The sequence below is a fragment of the Falco cherrug genome, chromosome 4, assembly GCF_023634085.1.
Source record: "Falco cherrug isolate bFalChe1 chromosome 4, bFalChe1.pri, whole genome shotgun sequence".
NCBI lineage: Eukaryota > Metazoa > Chordata > Aves > Falconiformes > Falconidae > Falco > Falco cherrug.
In genome coordinates this window covers 93,271,107-93,287,761 of record NC_073700.1, presented here as the reverse complement: position 1 = coordinate 93,287,761, position 16,655 = coordinate 93,271,107, and the positions used below count along the sequence as shown (strand labels likewise).

The window sequence follows — 16,655 nt, the reverse complement described above, 5'->3', positions numbered from 1 at the left end:
GGTTTATTTATAGAATAACTTAATTGAAAAGTATAAAGTATGAAGACTGTTAAGATCATATTTATAAATTCTAAAATTAGATTTTAAGTCTAAAATAAGACATGGTGTCAAAAATTTATCAGATAGATTTTGAAACTTTAATGAAGAAGAGGTATTAAGAGTCTGTAGTTCTATAGTAGCCTCCAACCAAGTTGCTTCCACACAATGTATTGTTAGTTTCATCTCCTAGCAGTAGAATTTGATTTTTTTAACTATCCATAAATAACAAAACATCCTCAAACATTATTTTACTCTTCCAAAACCTCTCATTCTTCCATTTGTAGCTCTATTTGGTAATGAGAAAATATCTATTTAGACTTTTAAAATCATGACACTTCACCCTAAATAACATGTGAAAATAAACCTGCCTCATCCAAAAAGAGAGCTCTGATTCCACAGATTTTCTACAAATCAACAGCTTATTCAGAGAAATAAATTTATTCGGTCAGGGGAAAAGAGAAATCTTAGCTGTAAAAGTAACCAAGCTAAAGTTAAAGTTGAATTTTCCTTTTACAAACCTGAACAATAAGGAATGAAGCAACTCGGGTTGTAATCAAGCTTTTTCATGAATCGAATTTGCCCATTATCCTTAAGGCAAAAGAAGTTTCTCTCACCAAGCACAAAAACAGAAGAAACTGCCTGATTAAAGGAGACAACGCATATATCCAGTGCTTGCTCTCCGATGTTTAATACCCAATCCACCTTCAGAAGAAAAAATGTGTTCCAGAGATCAGTTGACAGCTGCATATTAGAGACAAAACTTAGAGAAAGTTCAGAACTCATAAGTTAAATGAATATCATTAACGTAGATAAAGCAAAATCAAGGTCTTTTTTTGAAGGAGACATCCTCTTATTTTGAAGACAGTAACTTTCCTTATTGTAAGTAAAGCAGAAAAAAATCCTCTTTTTAAAATAGTCATGAATTGACGGCTATGCAGTTCACTTAAGTATATTTAAATTTTTTAATACATACCCCATGCAAAATGAAAATGCTTTATACTTTAACAATTAAATCCAAGAACAGAGTATTAGAATAATTTAAATCTGCTTCTGTACGCGCCCTTAGTTATTAAGGGCAAGGTTAGACAGCAAAAGGTGACAAATTATTCTACAAATGCATGTAAATGGAAAAATAGACAAAGTTTTAGGTGTGTAAGCCAATATTCATGCTTGTAGTCACTAATGTACACCCTTCAGTCTGAAGAATGTTTGTGTATATCATAGCTTGTCTACTTTTCCAACCATATACATTGATTTAATAAACAACTACTTACAAACCCTGCCTTGCCTGTAACTTTACATCTTTAAACGATACTACTGCTTACTGATACATTTCATAATTTTCTTACTTCAGCTCCTCTGAGAAATTTCAACAAATTCACACATGTAAAAATTGTTTTTGACTTCTGCCAAGCTGGTTAAACAGAAATCCAGAATTTCTGAAGTTAAAAAATATCAGAGGTCAACCATCAGCACTTCCTATATGAACAGCAACTATCATTTTGATTAAAGAACATAGAACACATTAGTAAACATACTAGCATATCTGATATCTGAAGCTGGAAGTGCCATCTTAAAATTCAAAGGGAAAAAACCCCAGGTTTATTAAATTTGTCTTCATGTATGCTTCTCATTTTAGATTTTAAAAATGTATTTAATTTGCAGCATATCTGATGAAGCTTCCAAAGTTCTTATTAAAAACTATGTCTTCTCCTAATTCAAGATGTAGGATTCTGACTTACAGTTTGAGAAATTCTACAATTAGCCAATGGAAGCAAGATGCTCTCCCAGTCTTTTACTGTCATACCTGAAATATGCTGAATCTAGCATTTTACACAGCATATTTAGCAGACAAGCAGTTCTGCTGCAGAACCACAGAGAATGAAATGCTCTTGCTCTTAATAGGAGGCAGCTGAAATATTACACAACTCAGTCACAGACACCTCCTGAAGACCATTAAATCCACACATTTCTGACAAAAGGAGTCCAAGATACTGACTGTTTATGGAAACATTTTTCACTGGTGAGTTTTCTCTAAGTGCAAAGGATTTCCCAGTTACAATGAGGTTAATTTTGTGAGTCCGGTACAAAGTCACAAATATACTTAAATTAAAAACACGAGCATTTCAGATGTACCTATTTATCTATTTTACTACAGTTTCTGTAGTACGAAGACTGCCTTAGAAATGGTTATTTCCAGTACACAGGTGTTGGGGTGTTTTTTCTCCTTAGAAAAAAAGTGAGTTTTAAGGCCCAAACTTAAACAACCGAGGCCCAAAAAAATCTTAATAGAAATCTACTGGAGTCTTTCCATTGTGTTTGATGGCAATTGGATCAGGTCCTTTGTCAGCAGACAATGTTTCCACTCTTAACTTAGCGTTGGTCTTTCTAACATGTATCCAGCGTACCATACATGTTATGTAAAACAAACAGGTTTTACCGCAAGTCTTTTTCCAGAACTAAGTTTTTGCTGTTCTGTTTCTTGTCTTTCATCAGCATCTGTCGCAAATGCCAGCACTTGGTATCTGTTACAGGAAGTTTAAAAACTTTTAAAAATAAAGTATTATATTTGTAGTTAATACTCTTACATTAAGTGAAAAATATAATTATCATAGTATGAGTATACATACACAGAAAAAAAACTATTAGAAAGTCTGCTGCCACACATCTATCATCAGCAAAGATTTTTAAGATAAATATCACTGTAGGGTAACAGCAAAAATGTAAAGGTAGAAATTAAAACAAACATTTATATTCAGATTTTATCTGGTGTTAAAACAAAGTCAACAGCTAAATATATTAGAAGATAGAAATCTAGATCACAAAGAATCAAAAAACCAATATATTTTCAAATTATGAAATTAGGATTCCAATAAAAAAATAAACCTTTTTTCTCTTATTAAGCTTTAAAAAAAACTCCTAAACCACCCTAAAATACAATTTGCTATATCAAATAGTTACACTTACAAGCACATCTGTTAAGTGTTTCCAATCCAAGAGATAACAGTAAACTGGCACCAGTAGGTGGCTTATCTAGCAAAAGATGGGAGGTTTGTAGGTTTGAGGGGTTTTTTATTATTTTGTAATTGCCAACCAACCATACTAAGAAAAATTTGTAATGAAGACATTAGAACAAAAGATGTCAACTGCCATAAAAGCTCTGCATGTCCATCCGTCCCCATTTATACCTATGCAATCATCAAAGTTCCACCTGTGTCCTCATTGACTCCTCTAACTATTTCTTTTCTGAATTTGTGCTGGTGTCCTAACTTACCAAACTACCCTGTTTTCATGTATTCACACTAGGTAACATGTAAAATACTGATGTTTCCTACAAAAATGAAACAAACAACAAATAAATCCAAAAACCTTATCCAAAAGATAGCATTCAATTCTGGAAGTCATGAGGTGTCATCAGCTCCTAAGCTCAAACCAACACAACTCTGAATCTTCCAACTCAAGTCTAACAAATAAAAGTATGTGGGTTTGTATAATGTCAAAGTTACAGATTTAAAATTATGACACCAGCAGTCCTCACCTCACATTGTGGTGATTGCTACTGAAGGATTTTAGTTTCTAAAAATTATTTAACTTAGAGAAGTAAACTATGTATTTGGAGTAAGACATTTAATTGCTTATGGTGAATGCTATAACCTAATTAAGAATACTAATTAAGCTGCTTCTAGTAAAATTATTATGTCTTTAAATATCCTCTATATGAACATATCTACTTCCCTTTTTCAGTTTAACACATTTATTAAAAAGTTGCAGAATCTGACCTAATAAATTTTTGTCTTTTTACCATATTTTATTGATAGTCTTGTCCAGCACATTATCATTTTATTAACTAATCAGGGACTGATACACAGTTTTCAAACTAAACTCCTGTTGAATAGCAATATATGTTGCTGTTTAGGTACCAACTACCAGCGTACAAGTCTTTCATCACAAAAAAACTCAAGCCACAGATGAAAAACACACACTTTCAATTCACCTATCACATCAAGTATACAATCATTTAAATAAGAGGCATTTTGCTTTTCAATCTTGAAAGAATTCAGAATCGCACAGGAAATACTGCTTTCAAACGAAGGCATTGGTCTGTATGAGCTATAGGAAGACAGATAATTTGAAAATTGGCAATCTGTTCTGCTACAGAAACTAAATAGGACTGCTATATTTTTCATGTACTATAACAAGAAAAAAATGTTTAACGCTATAAAAATAACTTCTCTCCTTAGCATGTCTATTTCCTTTACTTTAGAAGGATTATTTAACTTATTCTAATGTCCTAATAGTTCAGACACACACTAGAGATTAGTACTACAGTGTCTTAACACTTGCTGCCAATAAGCAAGTGAAGAACTCTTTTAAAAAACTACCCCTTTCTACAATAAAGACAGCACACTTGGGAATCAGTGACAGACTGCGGAAAAAATTTAGTCAAATCTGTTGTAAAAGTCAAGAATCTAAACATATTAAAAACACATTAGATATTCATTTTAAAGAAAAAATACTTCTTTATTCCTTACCAATATTAATAAACTATATTCTAATTTATTTCTTAGGGGAAATATGAATTTTCTATTAAATTCCTTTTACTTGCAACACATACATCTTCTCCTGTATCAAGAAAAAAAATACACGTCTATAATCCACTCGTGCAATATGCAGAATCTAAAAACCATTTGATCAAGGTTAAGCAGCATAATAAAAAAAAAGGGTATTGCTTGAGAAATTCAGTGATAGTGTAGCGTGACAAAGCATTGCGTCAGATTAATGTTTCCCAGAGTAGATTGCCAAGGCATGGTGTATAAAATGTGGCATTATTATTTCATTTAATATGATTATCTCTGAAAAAATCCTTAAGGTACTTGCCAGCCCATTCCTCCAGCTTGATGAGATTCCTCTGAATGTAGCCACTTCCTACAATTTGGCATCACCCTTGAATTTCAGGAGATAAATTCTGCCCTGTTGTCTAGGATTAAGATGTTACAGAAATACTGGCTCCAGTATCAGCTCCTGAGAAACCACACTTATCTATGGCTGCTAGTTTGAACTGTGGACAGCTACTACTCTGTAAGCCTGACAGCTCTGCCACTTTTCATCCATTTTTCGATTCTTTTTTTTTTGCCACAGGCAGTAGTTCTGTCCCAAACACCACAACACCCCCACCCCAATTTACTGCTAGGCACAGAGATTCAAAAAGCCAAAGAGCAGACCTTGTCAGTTTTAATGGAGAAAGGATGAAGCAAAACAAGTATTAAGTTCCTTGGTCTTTTCAGACCTTGGTTAAAGTTTCCCAGTGTTCAGTAATGGGTCAATTTCCTGGATACACCTTTTACACCTGAGGTACCTGTGGAAGTCCTTGTTCTTCAGATCCTCTGCCAGTAGAAGTTTTAACCAAGCTTATACCTTCTCAATCCTATCACCTGCATGCCCACATGATGTTTTATATTCCTCCTTAGTCCATGTTAACTTCCATCTCACACGTTTCTTTTTTTCCATTTGAACTCAGTCAGAAGCTACCTATTCAGTCAAGCTGCTTTCTGCTACTTCTTATTTTCCTGAATACAGAAATGGATCATTCTTGGTCTTTGAGAATGTTATCCATGAAGATTCACCAGCTCTCCGGAGCCCTTTTGCCCTTCAAGGCAGCCTCTCACAGGATCCTGCCTACCAGTTCCTTGAACAAGCCCAAGTCTGTTCTCTTGAAATCTACAGGCTTTAGTCCACTGCTTATCTTCTTCACTTCATTTAGCATCTTAATCTACATAATTTCACAGTCACTGCAGCCAGTGTCTGCAACACTCAACAGCAGATGCTATTACTCCTCAAAATTTCTTGCTGAGCTCTAGGCACCTTCCTTACCCAGGCTGTCTAGCACCTACATCAAAAAAGTTTTTCCTAATACACCTCAGAAACCTTCCACATTGCTCAAGTCCATTACGTTGCCCTCCCAGCAGACATTATCCCTCCATGAGAACAAGGGCCTGCAATCAGGACTTCTTGTTTAAAGGTGGCTTCATACAGACATCCACCGCAACATCCCCTTCCTCAAGCATCCATCTGATTCTGAACAGATGGAATCTTGATAAACTCTCAACATGGTGGTTCAGTATTCAAGCTGCTCCTACATGGTGAACACAAATCCTCCCCTTTATGTCTTTTCTTCCTGAAGAGTCTGGAGTCATCAATTACAGCACCTTGGTCATGCAAGCTACCCTGTCACATCTCTAAGTGCACACACAACTTCTAGCTCTTCCTCTTTGTTGTCAAGGCTGTAGGTGTTTGTAAATATGCACTTAATATGGGCCCTGACTCATTCCACTTCATCTGAGGTACTATGAAAGCATCCCCCTTTGTGCACTTGACCTTTACACCCTATATCAACACTTACATGCTGGATTTAGCACCTATCCCTCAGCTTAGCAGTCAACAAGATTAACAGTCCCCCTCTGCCATTTTATCAGGTGGATTCCATCTCTCCCCCCCCAGTGCTCATGTCTTTGAGAGGATCCTATAACCAGGCCAAAGCCCTGGCTCTAATCTCTTCTGAAAACTGAGTAGATTCATCAGATTAACACCTCTTCGCATCAAAATAAAAATCCCATTGAAACAACTGGAAGGAAGATTTCGCTCAAGCAGTATAGCACAGACAACACTGAAAGGACAGACTAGACTGAACTGAAGCTGGAAAAAACCTAGCATTTGCAGGTCAACATGGTACATCTTGATAAACTAGTAAACTTAACACATTTATACAAATAAAATAGGACCGTAAAGTCCTCAGGACACAGAGTTTGCTTTCTTATGTGACCGTACAGAGACAGTAATCATTCAACAACATACAATATTTTATTTTTCTTCTTTCCTGCAGCTACCTATCACCTGCTTCTGGATACAATATTGGTAAAGGCAATAAAAATAAGACATGATCACTTTTAATTTGTTTACATACTAAATGACAGCACCAAAATATGCTATAATTACTGAATGTGAATACATACTTGTAACTCTCAACCTGTCGACAAGAAGACACTGTAATGAAAGAATCTGTCCGAGAGCTGTAAGTCAAGGGACCAGGCAGAAGAAAACCAGGTAAAAAACGGCCAAAAGCATAGCTTTCCTGTTCAAACAGCATGAGCATCCCATCCATGGACTGTATGCATATCAAATCTCGACCTAAGGAAAGCAAAAGAAAGAAATACAAAGGAAACAAAGTAATGATATTTATATAGTTTTAATCCTGAAATTGTTAGCAAATCAGAATTGTACTCATAAGTAATCCTAACAAAAATATAAATAAGATTAATTTAATTTACATGAGTGCTGTGAGGAAGAACATTAAATATCCTAAACTCAATAAAAGCTTACTAAAATAAACAGCCTAGATTTTTGGGGGAAAAACATTCAGAATATATTAAGAGCAAACAAAATGTTAGATATTTTATTTCAAACCAAAATTCCAAAAGATATAACTTTTACAATTTCAGTTTAAAGACATGTTTCAATACTCCTGAAACCCCAAATTATCCTGGTTCTTAAATGCCTCCATACCCTGCAAGCAGTCATAAGAACTGTGGTTTAAAAATAACCTATTCTACTCTTTCAAGCCCACTTAAGCAACATAACAAAGCCCTACAAATATGTATTGTGAAAATAATACAACAGTAATTTTTCCAAGTTTTACATTCACATTTTCTGTCTTCAAGGAAAGAAAAAACAAAACAGACCTACTCCATGTTACCAACAAGACTAAAAAAAATAAGCTTGGAGCAAATTAATTCAAGCTTTGTCCATTATTCAGCAGCCTCCAGACATGACTTGTCATGCCTCAAATACACCAATCTAAATTCAAAGTCTCATTTGGAAGACTTCTGAGATCAGAAGCTGATTATGCAGTTTGCATTTCATATGCAAGGGTAACAGTTCAAACAAATGTTTTTCATACATTCAAAGAGAGCTATACCAGCAATACTAAAACCTTCTGAAGCTGACAGAAGCATCTTGCTTGAATTCAGAGATAAGCCCCTATCTTGCAAGCACAACATGAAATACTTGTAATTCAAAATGTCTATTCACCTCCATCAAAATACTCCATTGTCTTTCAGGAATTTATGTATGGAGGACCCAAACAAATTTGTCTATTCACTAAGCTCCATTCCTTAATCCTTTAAGAATCATTTTTTAATACAGGAAGGCAAAGCAAACCAAAAATAGACTAAAACTTCTTTCTTACACTTAGATAAAGGTAACAAAGGTCAAACAGATATTCAGTATCTGAAAAAGCAACAAATATGATGTACAGTGCAAAACATTGCTCATCTCCACTATGATTCTTCATAGACACTTAAAAATAAATAGCAGTGTAATAGGTCAGCAGTACATCATGTTACTTGTCCTTGTGATTAAAAAGGAGAAAAATTTAGTTTAGGCCAGGGGTCCTCAAACTTTTTAAACAGGGGGCCAGCACGCGGATGAAGTGGCAGGCAGCCATCACAGGCTGCTTGGTTTCCCCTACAACCCCCGGCAGGGGGGGTGGGGGGGTGGGGGGGTGGGGTGTGTTTGTAAATACCGGGGGCTGGATTGAGGACCCTGGGGGGCTGTATCCGGCCTGCAGGCAGTAGTTTGAGGACCCCTGGCTTAAACTAAGAACAGAAAAAACAAAAAGCAAGTAAAGCAGCTGGGTCCCTTCTGCTTGTCCTCCTCCATCCCTTCTTCAGATTTTCCCATTTTCTAAAAATCAAGGTCTCCCATACTTCTATAATTCAGTACATGTAAGTGTTTACTACTACAAACCCTATTGCAAAGATCAACCATTTGACAGGAAGGACATTTGACAGTGTAATTCATGCTGTGCATCTGGTAGAGGCAAAGCTGAATCTTTCAGTCTCTGCTGAAAAAGTCCAAATACTTCAAGCCCTCACATCAATGATTACATAAACAAAACTACAAAACAATTTCAACAGTGTAATTTCAGGAACACTGATGGTATTTCAAGCATATAATCACAACACCTGTTTCTTCCCTTATGTCCTACATATGCCTTTTCTGAAAGCCTTATAGGTCATTCTTATTTAGTGGAATTTTGTTGGGTTTGTGTGTTTGAAAACTCCTGAAGTGCATACATTTTGAAGGTTAACATTAACTGATAATATCACTTATATTTTGCTTTAGCAAGGTAGTAATAGCATTTCCAAATGACTAATTAAATAAAATATAGAAAATAATTTTATTCAACATTAGGCAAATCTCTTATTCTTTACTAAACATGAGAGAAGTACCCCACTAATCAAGAATCCTGGGTGGCTTCAAATAGAAACTTCACTGAGGAACAAGAAAAACTCATCTTCCTAAACTAAAAAATGTCAGAATCTGTACTTATAAACTACCACGTTATAGAAAAGCAATTCAATGTGGAAATCATTAAAGTACTGTTCAAAAGTGGCCAGACTGAGATTTTGCGTGATACTGAAGTCAAACCAACATATCTTTGGGTTTTTACTACTACTGCAAGTGAGAAAATTTAAATAGATCATCTTTATAGCAGCTCATTAAACTAGTAACCACTTGTCACTGGCAAATACAATTTGATGATTGTTCTAGTTTGTCAGCTGATCAAAAGGGAATTGGGTTCAGATCCCCAAATCCAGAGTGGTGGAGATGGGTGCCACAAGGCACTCAGTGCAGTGATGCAACCAGTCCTGGAGAAGCTGGTGGAAGCCCCAAGGAAAGTTATTTTTTTGTGAAGTTCAGCACATAAAGCTGGGAGGAGGAGGAAGTGGGGGACATTTGAAGTGAAGAGACACAGCCAGGATAGCTGACCCAAAGTGGCCAAAGGGATATTCCATACCATATGACATCATGCTCAGTATATAAACTAGGGGGAAAGCCGGCTGGGGGCCATTGCTTGGGAACTGCCTGGACACTGGTCAGCAGGTGGCGAGCAACTGCATTGCGCATCACTTCTTTTGTCTATACTAATTCTTTTCTCATTGATGTTGTTCTTGTTATTATTATTATCCCATCACTTTCTGTCCTTTTAAACTCTTCATCTCAACCCATAGATTTTATTTTTTTCTTCCGATTCTCTCCTCCGTACCACTGTGGAGGGGGGAGCAAGCAAATGGCTGTGTGGTATTTAGCTGCCTGCCGGGTGAAACCACTAACAGTCCTTTTTGGTACTCAACATGGAACTCAAAGGGTTAGAGATAACAGATTGGAACGGAACATGCTAGATCAAATTTATAGCTGGTTTTGCTGTTCAGCTATTAATTGACACTTCTGTGCTTGCCATGGGCATGGGCTTGCCTCACTGTGTTACACCCTTGTACTTGTTAGTGGCTGTTTGCTGCACTGCTTATCATCTCACTGTGCTGTGCCCAGGAGCATTCTGATAACAGCAACGGCGATGTGCCTGGGCTGGCAGACAGCCAGGGAATGGCCACTGTTTCTGTGCTGCTGTGCTGGACAGGCTGGAACTCCAGTGTGAATTCAAGTCAAAGGGACTTTGACCTGTGGATGAGTTCATGCAGGAGCAGGATACTCCAAAGTCCCTGTGGCCGTGAGTAAGTCCATGCTGCAGCAGGTACGCCTCAAAGTGTCTGTGGCCATGGTTATGTCTGCACTGCAGCAGGTATGCCTCTGAAGGGACTGTGGCCCAAGGATAAGCCCACTCTGGAAAAGGTACACTTCAAAGCACCTGTGGCTGTAGATAAGTAAGTCCCTGCTGCAGCAGGTACATCTTGAAGCATCAGTGGCTGTGCATGAGGCCATGCTGGAGGCACCTCATTACATGCCATCATGATGACTTGCTCAGCATATAAAGCTGGAGGTAAGGAGGAAGGGGGGATATTCAGAGTTACAGCATTTGTCTTTCCAAGTAACCATTATGCATGATGGAGCCCAGGTTTCCTGGGGATGGCTAAACACCTGCCTGCCCATGGGAAGCAGTGAATTAATTCCTCACTGTGCTTTTTTTGGACACACAGCTTTTGCTTTACCTATTAAGTTCTTTATCTCATCCCATGAATTTTCTCTCTTTTACCCTTCCGGTTCCCTCCCCCATCCCACTGAAGGGGGGTGAATGAGCAGCTGTGCTGTGCCGAGTTGCCAGCTGGGGTAAACCACAACAATGCTTTAAGTCTCAAAAGTTTAATCTATAATGTTCTGAAGTTTATACCACTAGATTAGAAACTTGAAACATTTTAAATGTTTCCTCTTCTATGTGCAGATTTAATAAATTCATGCAACCTGCTAGGAAGTGTAAACTTTTTACCTGTCTTGACTGCAAAAGTCAATGAAGAAATGTTTCCTGTGACTAAATGCAATAATTTGAGAGAATTATGGGTTTGACATAGATCTCCAAAAGCACTTTCTAAACAGACAAATTCTTTGAGAACTATAATTTTCCTAGGATTTTCTATACAGACTTTCTAAATTATAAAGCAGGGTCTAGGGCTTCTGTTCAGTCTTAGAATTTATTGTTTATAAAATTAAAAACATTCTACAATACACAAACACATTAGATATGCATATATATACACACCTTTTAAATGTGCATAATTTCCTCTGAAATTATTTGAATAAAGCAGCTTTATTAGGCCTTTAAGAATCATGCACCCTCTTAAATATTCTTCACAGGAAAGATTCCAGGACTGAGTTATTCATAACTTGTAGCTGACATCCTGTACCTGAAATATGTGGTATCTAGAGGTTACAGCAACTACTGATCATATTCAGAATGAACATTTGGTTTGCTGCTTATACTGAATCTCTGAAGTACTAGCCAAGAACACTGCAATGACTTTACTAACACACGATTCAGAAATTAGTGAGTGATCTATAGATAAGCACCTTATATGTTTCAATTTAAAAAACCAAGATGAACGTGCAAATTTGAAATTTTTAATATTAACGTTCCTAAAATTCTGACCATCCTACACTATCAACTAATACTACTGTAAATTAAAAAAAAGAAAAAACAATGTATGCAGAAAAGAATTGTAGCAGCTATAAGTTCGAAGAGTATCACTTGAAGCAAACTAAGGTTGTGAGTAGACAAATGAGCAAAACCAATTCAATGCCTTGCTACTGCTGGCAGGAGCAATACTGCTCACCTTCTTCCCTGTGGGCCTCCAGCTCCCCTTGCTCAGGTCACACAGTTCCTCCCCACTCCCAAGCCAGGTCTGCTACTTATCCGATGGCTGTTAAGCTGATAGGAGAACCCAAATTTGTAATTTTAAAAATGTTTCAGATAAGTGAATCATTACCCCACGTAAATAACTCCATACTAACTTTGCACCTGCCAGGAGTGACCTGGAAAGTATCAAGTATGACATGACCCTGTGGGTGATGCTTAAGGCCATGAGGGCCCAGGTGGTTTTCCTCCTTGATCCTGTTGAGGAAGGGGAAAGGCATGAGGAAGACTGGGTGTATCGTGTGAGCCAACAACTGGTTGCACAGCAGGTATGTGCAGCAGGGGTTTGGTTTATGACCATGTGACCCTCTTTGAGGACAGGCAGCTGTTTGGAAGAGACAGGATCCTCTGACTAAATCCAGCAAAAGTATCTTTGCCAACAGGCTTGCCAACTCAGTAAGACTAACTTTAAACTAGGAATTACAGGGGAGGGAGAGATTTTACAACAATCAAGTGAGGAAGTGGTAAATGGGATAAGCAAGCAAAAGGTGCTGCGACAACGTGAACCAAAGGGACATAGCAACCAACAAAACAGGGCTGAAGTGGAATCATTTCAAGCACAGGAATCCAAGTAAGGAAGTGCTCATGGAACAGCAGGCTTGTGGAGAAAGCTCTCATGGCCTTTTTGAGTGCCTCCCTGAAACGCCTGTACAGTAATGCACATAGTATGGGGAAAAATGGGAAGAACTGAAAGTCTGTGTGCAGTTACAAAATTATGACCTCATCGGGATCACACATAGTGGGCTAGCTTACAGGACTGGAACGCTAAGATGAATGCATCTAGGCCCTTTAGGAAGGGCAGGGCAGGATGGTGATGAGGAGTTGCCCTTTTTAGCAAGGGAGCACCTAAACACACAGAGTTCTGCCTGGGGACAGGTGATGAGCCGGTCAAGAGCTTACGAGTCAGGATTATTGAGAAGACCAATGTGAGGGTCTGCCACAAGTCACCTTATCAGGAAGATGTAGACAAGGCACTCTTCAGACAACTGGCAGAAGCCTAATATTTGGTGACTCTGGTCCTCATGGGGGACTTGAACCACCCTGATATCTGTAAAAAGGACAACAGCAGGGCACAAGAAATCTAGGAGGTTCAGAAGCAATCAGAAGAAGTTCCTAAAGACTAGAAGAAAGCAAACATCACTATCTTCAAGAAAGGCAATAAGGAAGATCCAGGGAACAGGCAAGTCAACCTCATCTCAGACCCTGGGAAGGTAGTGAAGGAGCTAAAGTTCATGGGAACCATTTCCAGACACGTGAAGGACAAGAAGTTAGTCAGAAGTAGTCAGCATGGATCTACAAAGGTAGTCACACACTTAACCAACCTAACTGCTTTCTACAAAGAAATGACTGGCTTTGTGGATGGCAGTCGATGCCCTTTACCTTGACTTTAGGTGCTGCCTCCCATAGCATCCCCATACATAAGTTGATGAAGTCCAGGCTACCTAAGTGGACAATGAGGTGGACTGATGACTGATTAAACTGCCAGGGTCAGGAGATGTGCTGCCATTCAGAGGGGTCTCAACAGCCTGAAGAAGTAGGCAGACAGGAATGTCATGAAGTTCAAAGGGAAATGCAAAGTCCTGCCCAAGGAAGGAATAACCCCAGGCATCAGTACACACTGGGAGCCAACCAGATGTAAAACAGCTCTGCAGAGAAAGACATGGGGTCCTCCTGGATGAAATATACCATATCCCAGGCTGCATCAGGAAAGTGTCACTAGGAAGCTAAAGGAAGAAATCCTTCCCCTAAGCATTGATGAGGTCACATCCAGAGTACTGGATCCAGTTCTGAGCTCCCCAGTACAAAAAAAAAAAATAAAATCTAGGGATGTTCTGCAGCAAGGGCCACAAAGATTATTAAGAAACTGGTGCATCTTTCAGATGAGAAGCTAGAGAGGTAGGGCTGTTCAGCCTGGGGAAGACATGGCTCAGGGGGAATCTCACCAATATGCATAAATACCTAATGAGACAGAACAAATAAGGGGGAGATGGACTCTTCTCTATGGCACCCAGTCACAGGACAAAGGTCAACAGGAACAAACTTATATGAAATTTATCTGAACATAAAAAAAGATATTTTTTTTTTTTACTGTGAAGGTCATCAAACACTGGAACCCATTGTTCAGAATGGTTGCGGAGTGTTCTTCCATAGACATATTGAAAACAACACTGAACACAATCCTGGGCAACTTCTAGCTCAACCTGTCTGGGAAGTGGGATTGTACTAGACGATGTCAAGAGAAGAATCATTCAGATAAGTCATTCAAAAAAGGCATTCTATCTTTCATCTCTGATCTACTTCAAGGCACTATGGTAGATATCTGTTCCTCTAGGCTGTGAAATGTCACAGGATTTAATCCTATTACATAGTCCTGATCAGCAAACAGTAGAAACCATTAGAGAAACTTAAGATGTTTTGCACTGGTATGCCATCCATGTTAATGATACCCAGCTTCCACTTCCCAACAGTTGCTGACATTATTATCACACTGTTGATAGAGTCTAGAAAAACATGAGTTAGCCAGCTGTATAAAATTATGAGTAACCAGTAAAAGTACTCTGAGAAGCTTGTACAAACACTGATAACTAGTAAAAGGTGGTAGCCCACTGGTTGCCACCACAGTCTCTCAGGAATAGTTATCTTAAAGTACAGTTATTGGCTACTAGAAAATAACTAGTGACATTTTTATTTGGCTTGCAAGAAAATAATGCTTTATAATCCAGTTGTCCAAGTGACAACAGTAATTCTACATCTGTTACCTCAAAATCACATATGTTCAAATTCAGTATTCAAAGGTATACTGAAAACCCTCTCAACACTTAACATTAGCTAACTGTTCAGTTCTATTTCTATTTTACACCATTATCATGAATACAACCCTGTAAGTCTGAGTATAGAGAATCTTCACCACACTTTCCACAGTCTCCTATGAATATGCATACAGCAGCGCACTACAGAAGAAATCCACAGCAGTCTGCCCTGTTTCCAGAACCTTAACTTGCAATATCTAGTTTCAATAGAACTCCCTGGTACCTGAAACCTGAAGACAAAGAGATTACAAATATCATCTTGAAAAACTTTTTTTAAAGGTACAGTGGTAGAACACGTTTGTACTTTGTTTCTTAAGGCTTCCTATTTTTCATCTTTTCTTTCTTAGAAAGATATAGATAAAACCAGGGGGGCAAAATCCAAAAAACTAAAATTATGCATAAAATAATTTAGGTCACAAAAAAATTACAACAGTAACTATGTTTAGATTTTTGCCATGTTGCTATTCTACTGTTTTGAAAAGTTCTAGATATTGCATGATATATGATAAGATTGAAAGTAAAGGACATTTAATTGTCAAGTGAATGCCCTTACTAACACAGAAATCTTAGATATTTTGTAATAGTATTAAATTTCAGGTACTTCTGGTTATACTGATGGTAGTGAAAAAACTATCTTTTAGACAGATTCTGACCACAAACTTCAGGGTTTAAGCTTGTCTAAAATAAAAAACTTAGTTGCTATTTTATATTCTTCTAATAACATTTGAAGACAAACACTATACCAGATATAATTGATATGCAGTGTTAATTTACTATACATATCACAATTCAAGTAAAAAAGTAAAGGTCAGTAGAAGTGCTGAGGTGTTATTGCTTAAGTAATAAGTAGTGACAGTTTCTGCTGTCATGTATATTATGAATAGCAATCTTATTCTTAGCAATTTCATTACAACAGGAATAGAAAATTAATAGAAAAACTATAGCACCTTCTACAATATATAGGGACCTACACAGCATATCAGACATGCAAACATTCATCTTTAACATTTATCATACGTATGCACACACAAGTAACATTGTTAAAATATCTCCTATTTTAACAGTAGTAATATGATTGAGTATAACATAATATGACAAGTCCTTTAGAGCACTCCAATGATCTCCAAGCATATTGCAGTACTAAACAATACTGTCTGAAGAAACAAATATAAATAACCCAAGACTGAATTAGCAATGGCTCTTTTTGCCTTTAAAAGCACAGCATCACTTCTTAATATACCTACCACTTTGTTCATCATATTTGTGTTGTTCTACTCACTAACTTTCAAATTTGGATTTTAACTAGCTTGAACTACTGCATCAAACTCCTATTATCCAAGCTATCATATGTAAAGCATAATTTAAGAGAATGAAATTGTGTATGAAATCTTATTTCCCAGCTTTTTATAGGTGAACTTATTTCCTTTGGCCATTTGTTTTTAATGTCTGGTAGTGAACAGAGTTTTTATGTTTCACTTTAAGAAAAGCATCTCCCAAAAACACAGCCAGAAATGTCCATTTCAAAAAAGCTTATTGCAGCCAGTTGGCTTTACCAGTGACATATTTATAAAGTGAAAATATAAACCATAGTGTTTTCTGCAGAT

At 37.4% G+C, this 16,655-nt stretch overlaps 1 protein-coding gene across 5 annotated transcripts in view; it reads right to left on the bottom strand.

Annotated features, from left to right (window-relative positions):
* BBS9 (Bardet-Biedl syndrome 9) overlaps window positions 1–16,655 on the bottom strand; it is a 311,238-nt gene that overhangs the window by 269,915 nt on the left and 24,668 nt on the right. For 2 of the 5 annotated variants that reach the window (XM_055707280.1, XM_055707282.1), the window contains 3 exons: window positions 7,050–7,224; window positions 2,480–2,564; window positions 558–780 (listed from right to left, as the gene is read on the bottom strand). In XM_055707280.1, coding sequence (XP_055563255.1) covers window positions 558–780; window positions 2,480–2,564; window positions 7,050–7,224 — 483 coding nt within the window. The remainder of the gene's footprint in view (window positions 1–557; window positions 781–2,479; window positions 2,565–7,049; window positions 7,225–16,655) is intronic. The other 3 variants (XM_014276303.3, XM_055707281.1, XM_055707283.1) reach the window with 2 other exon arrangements.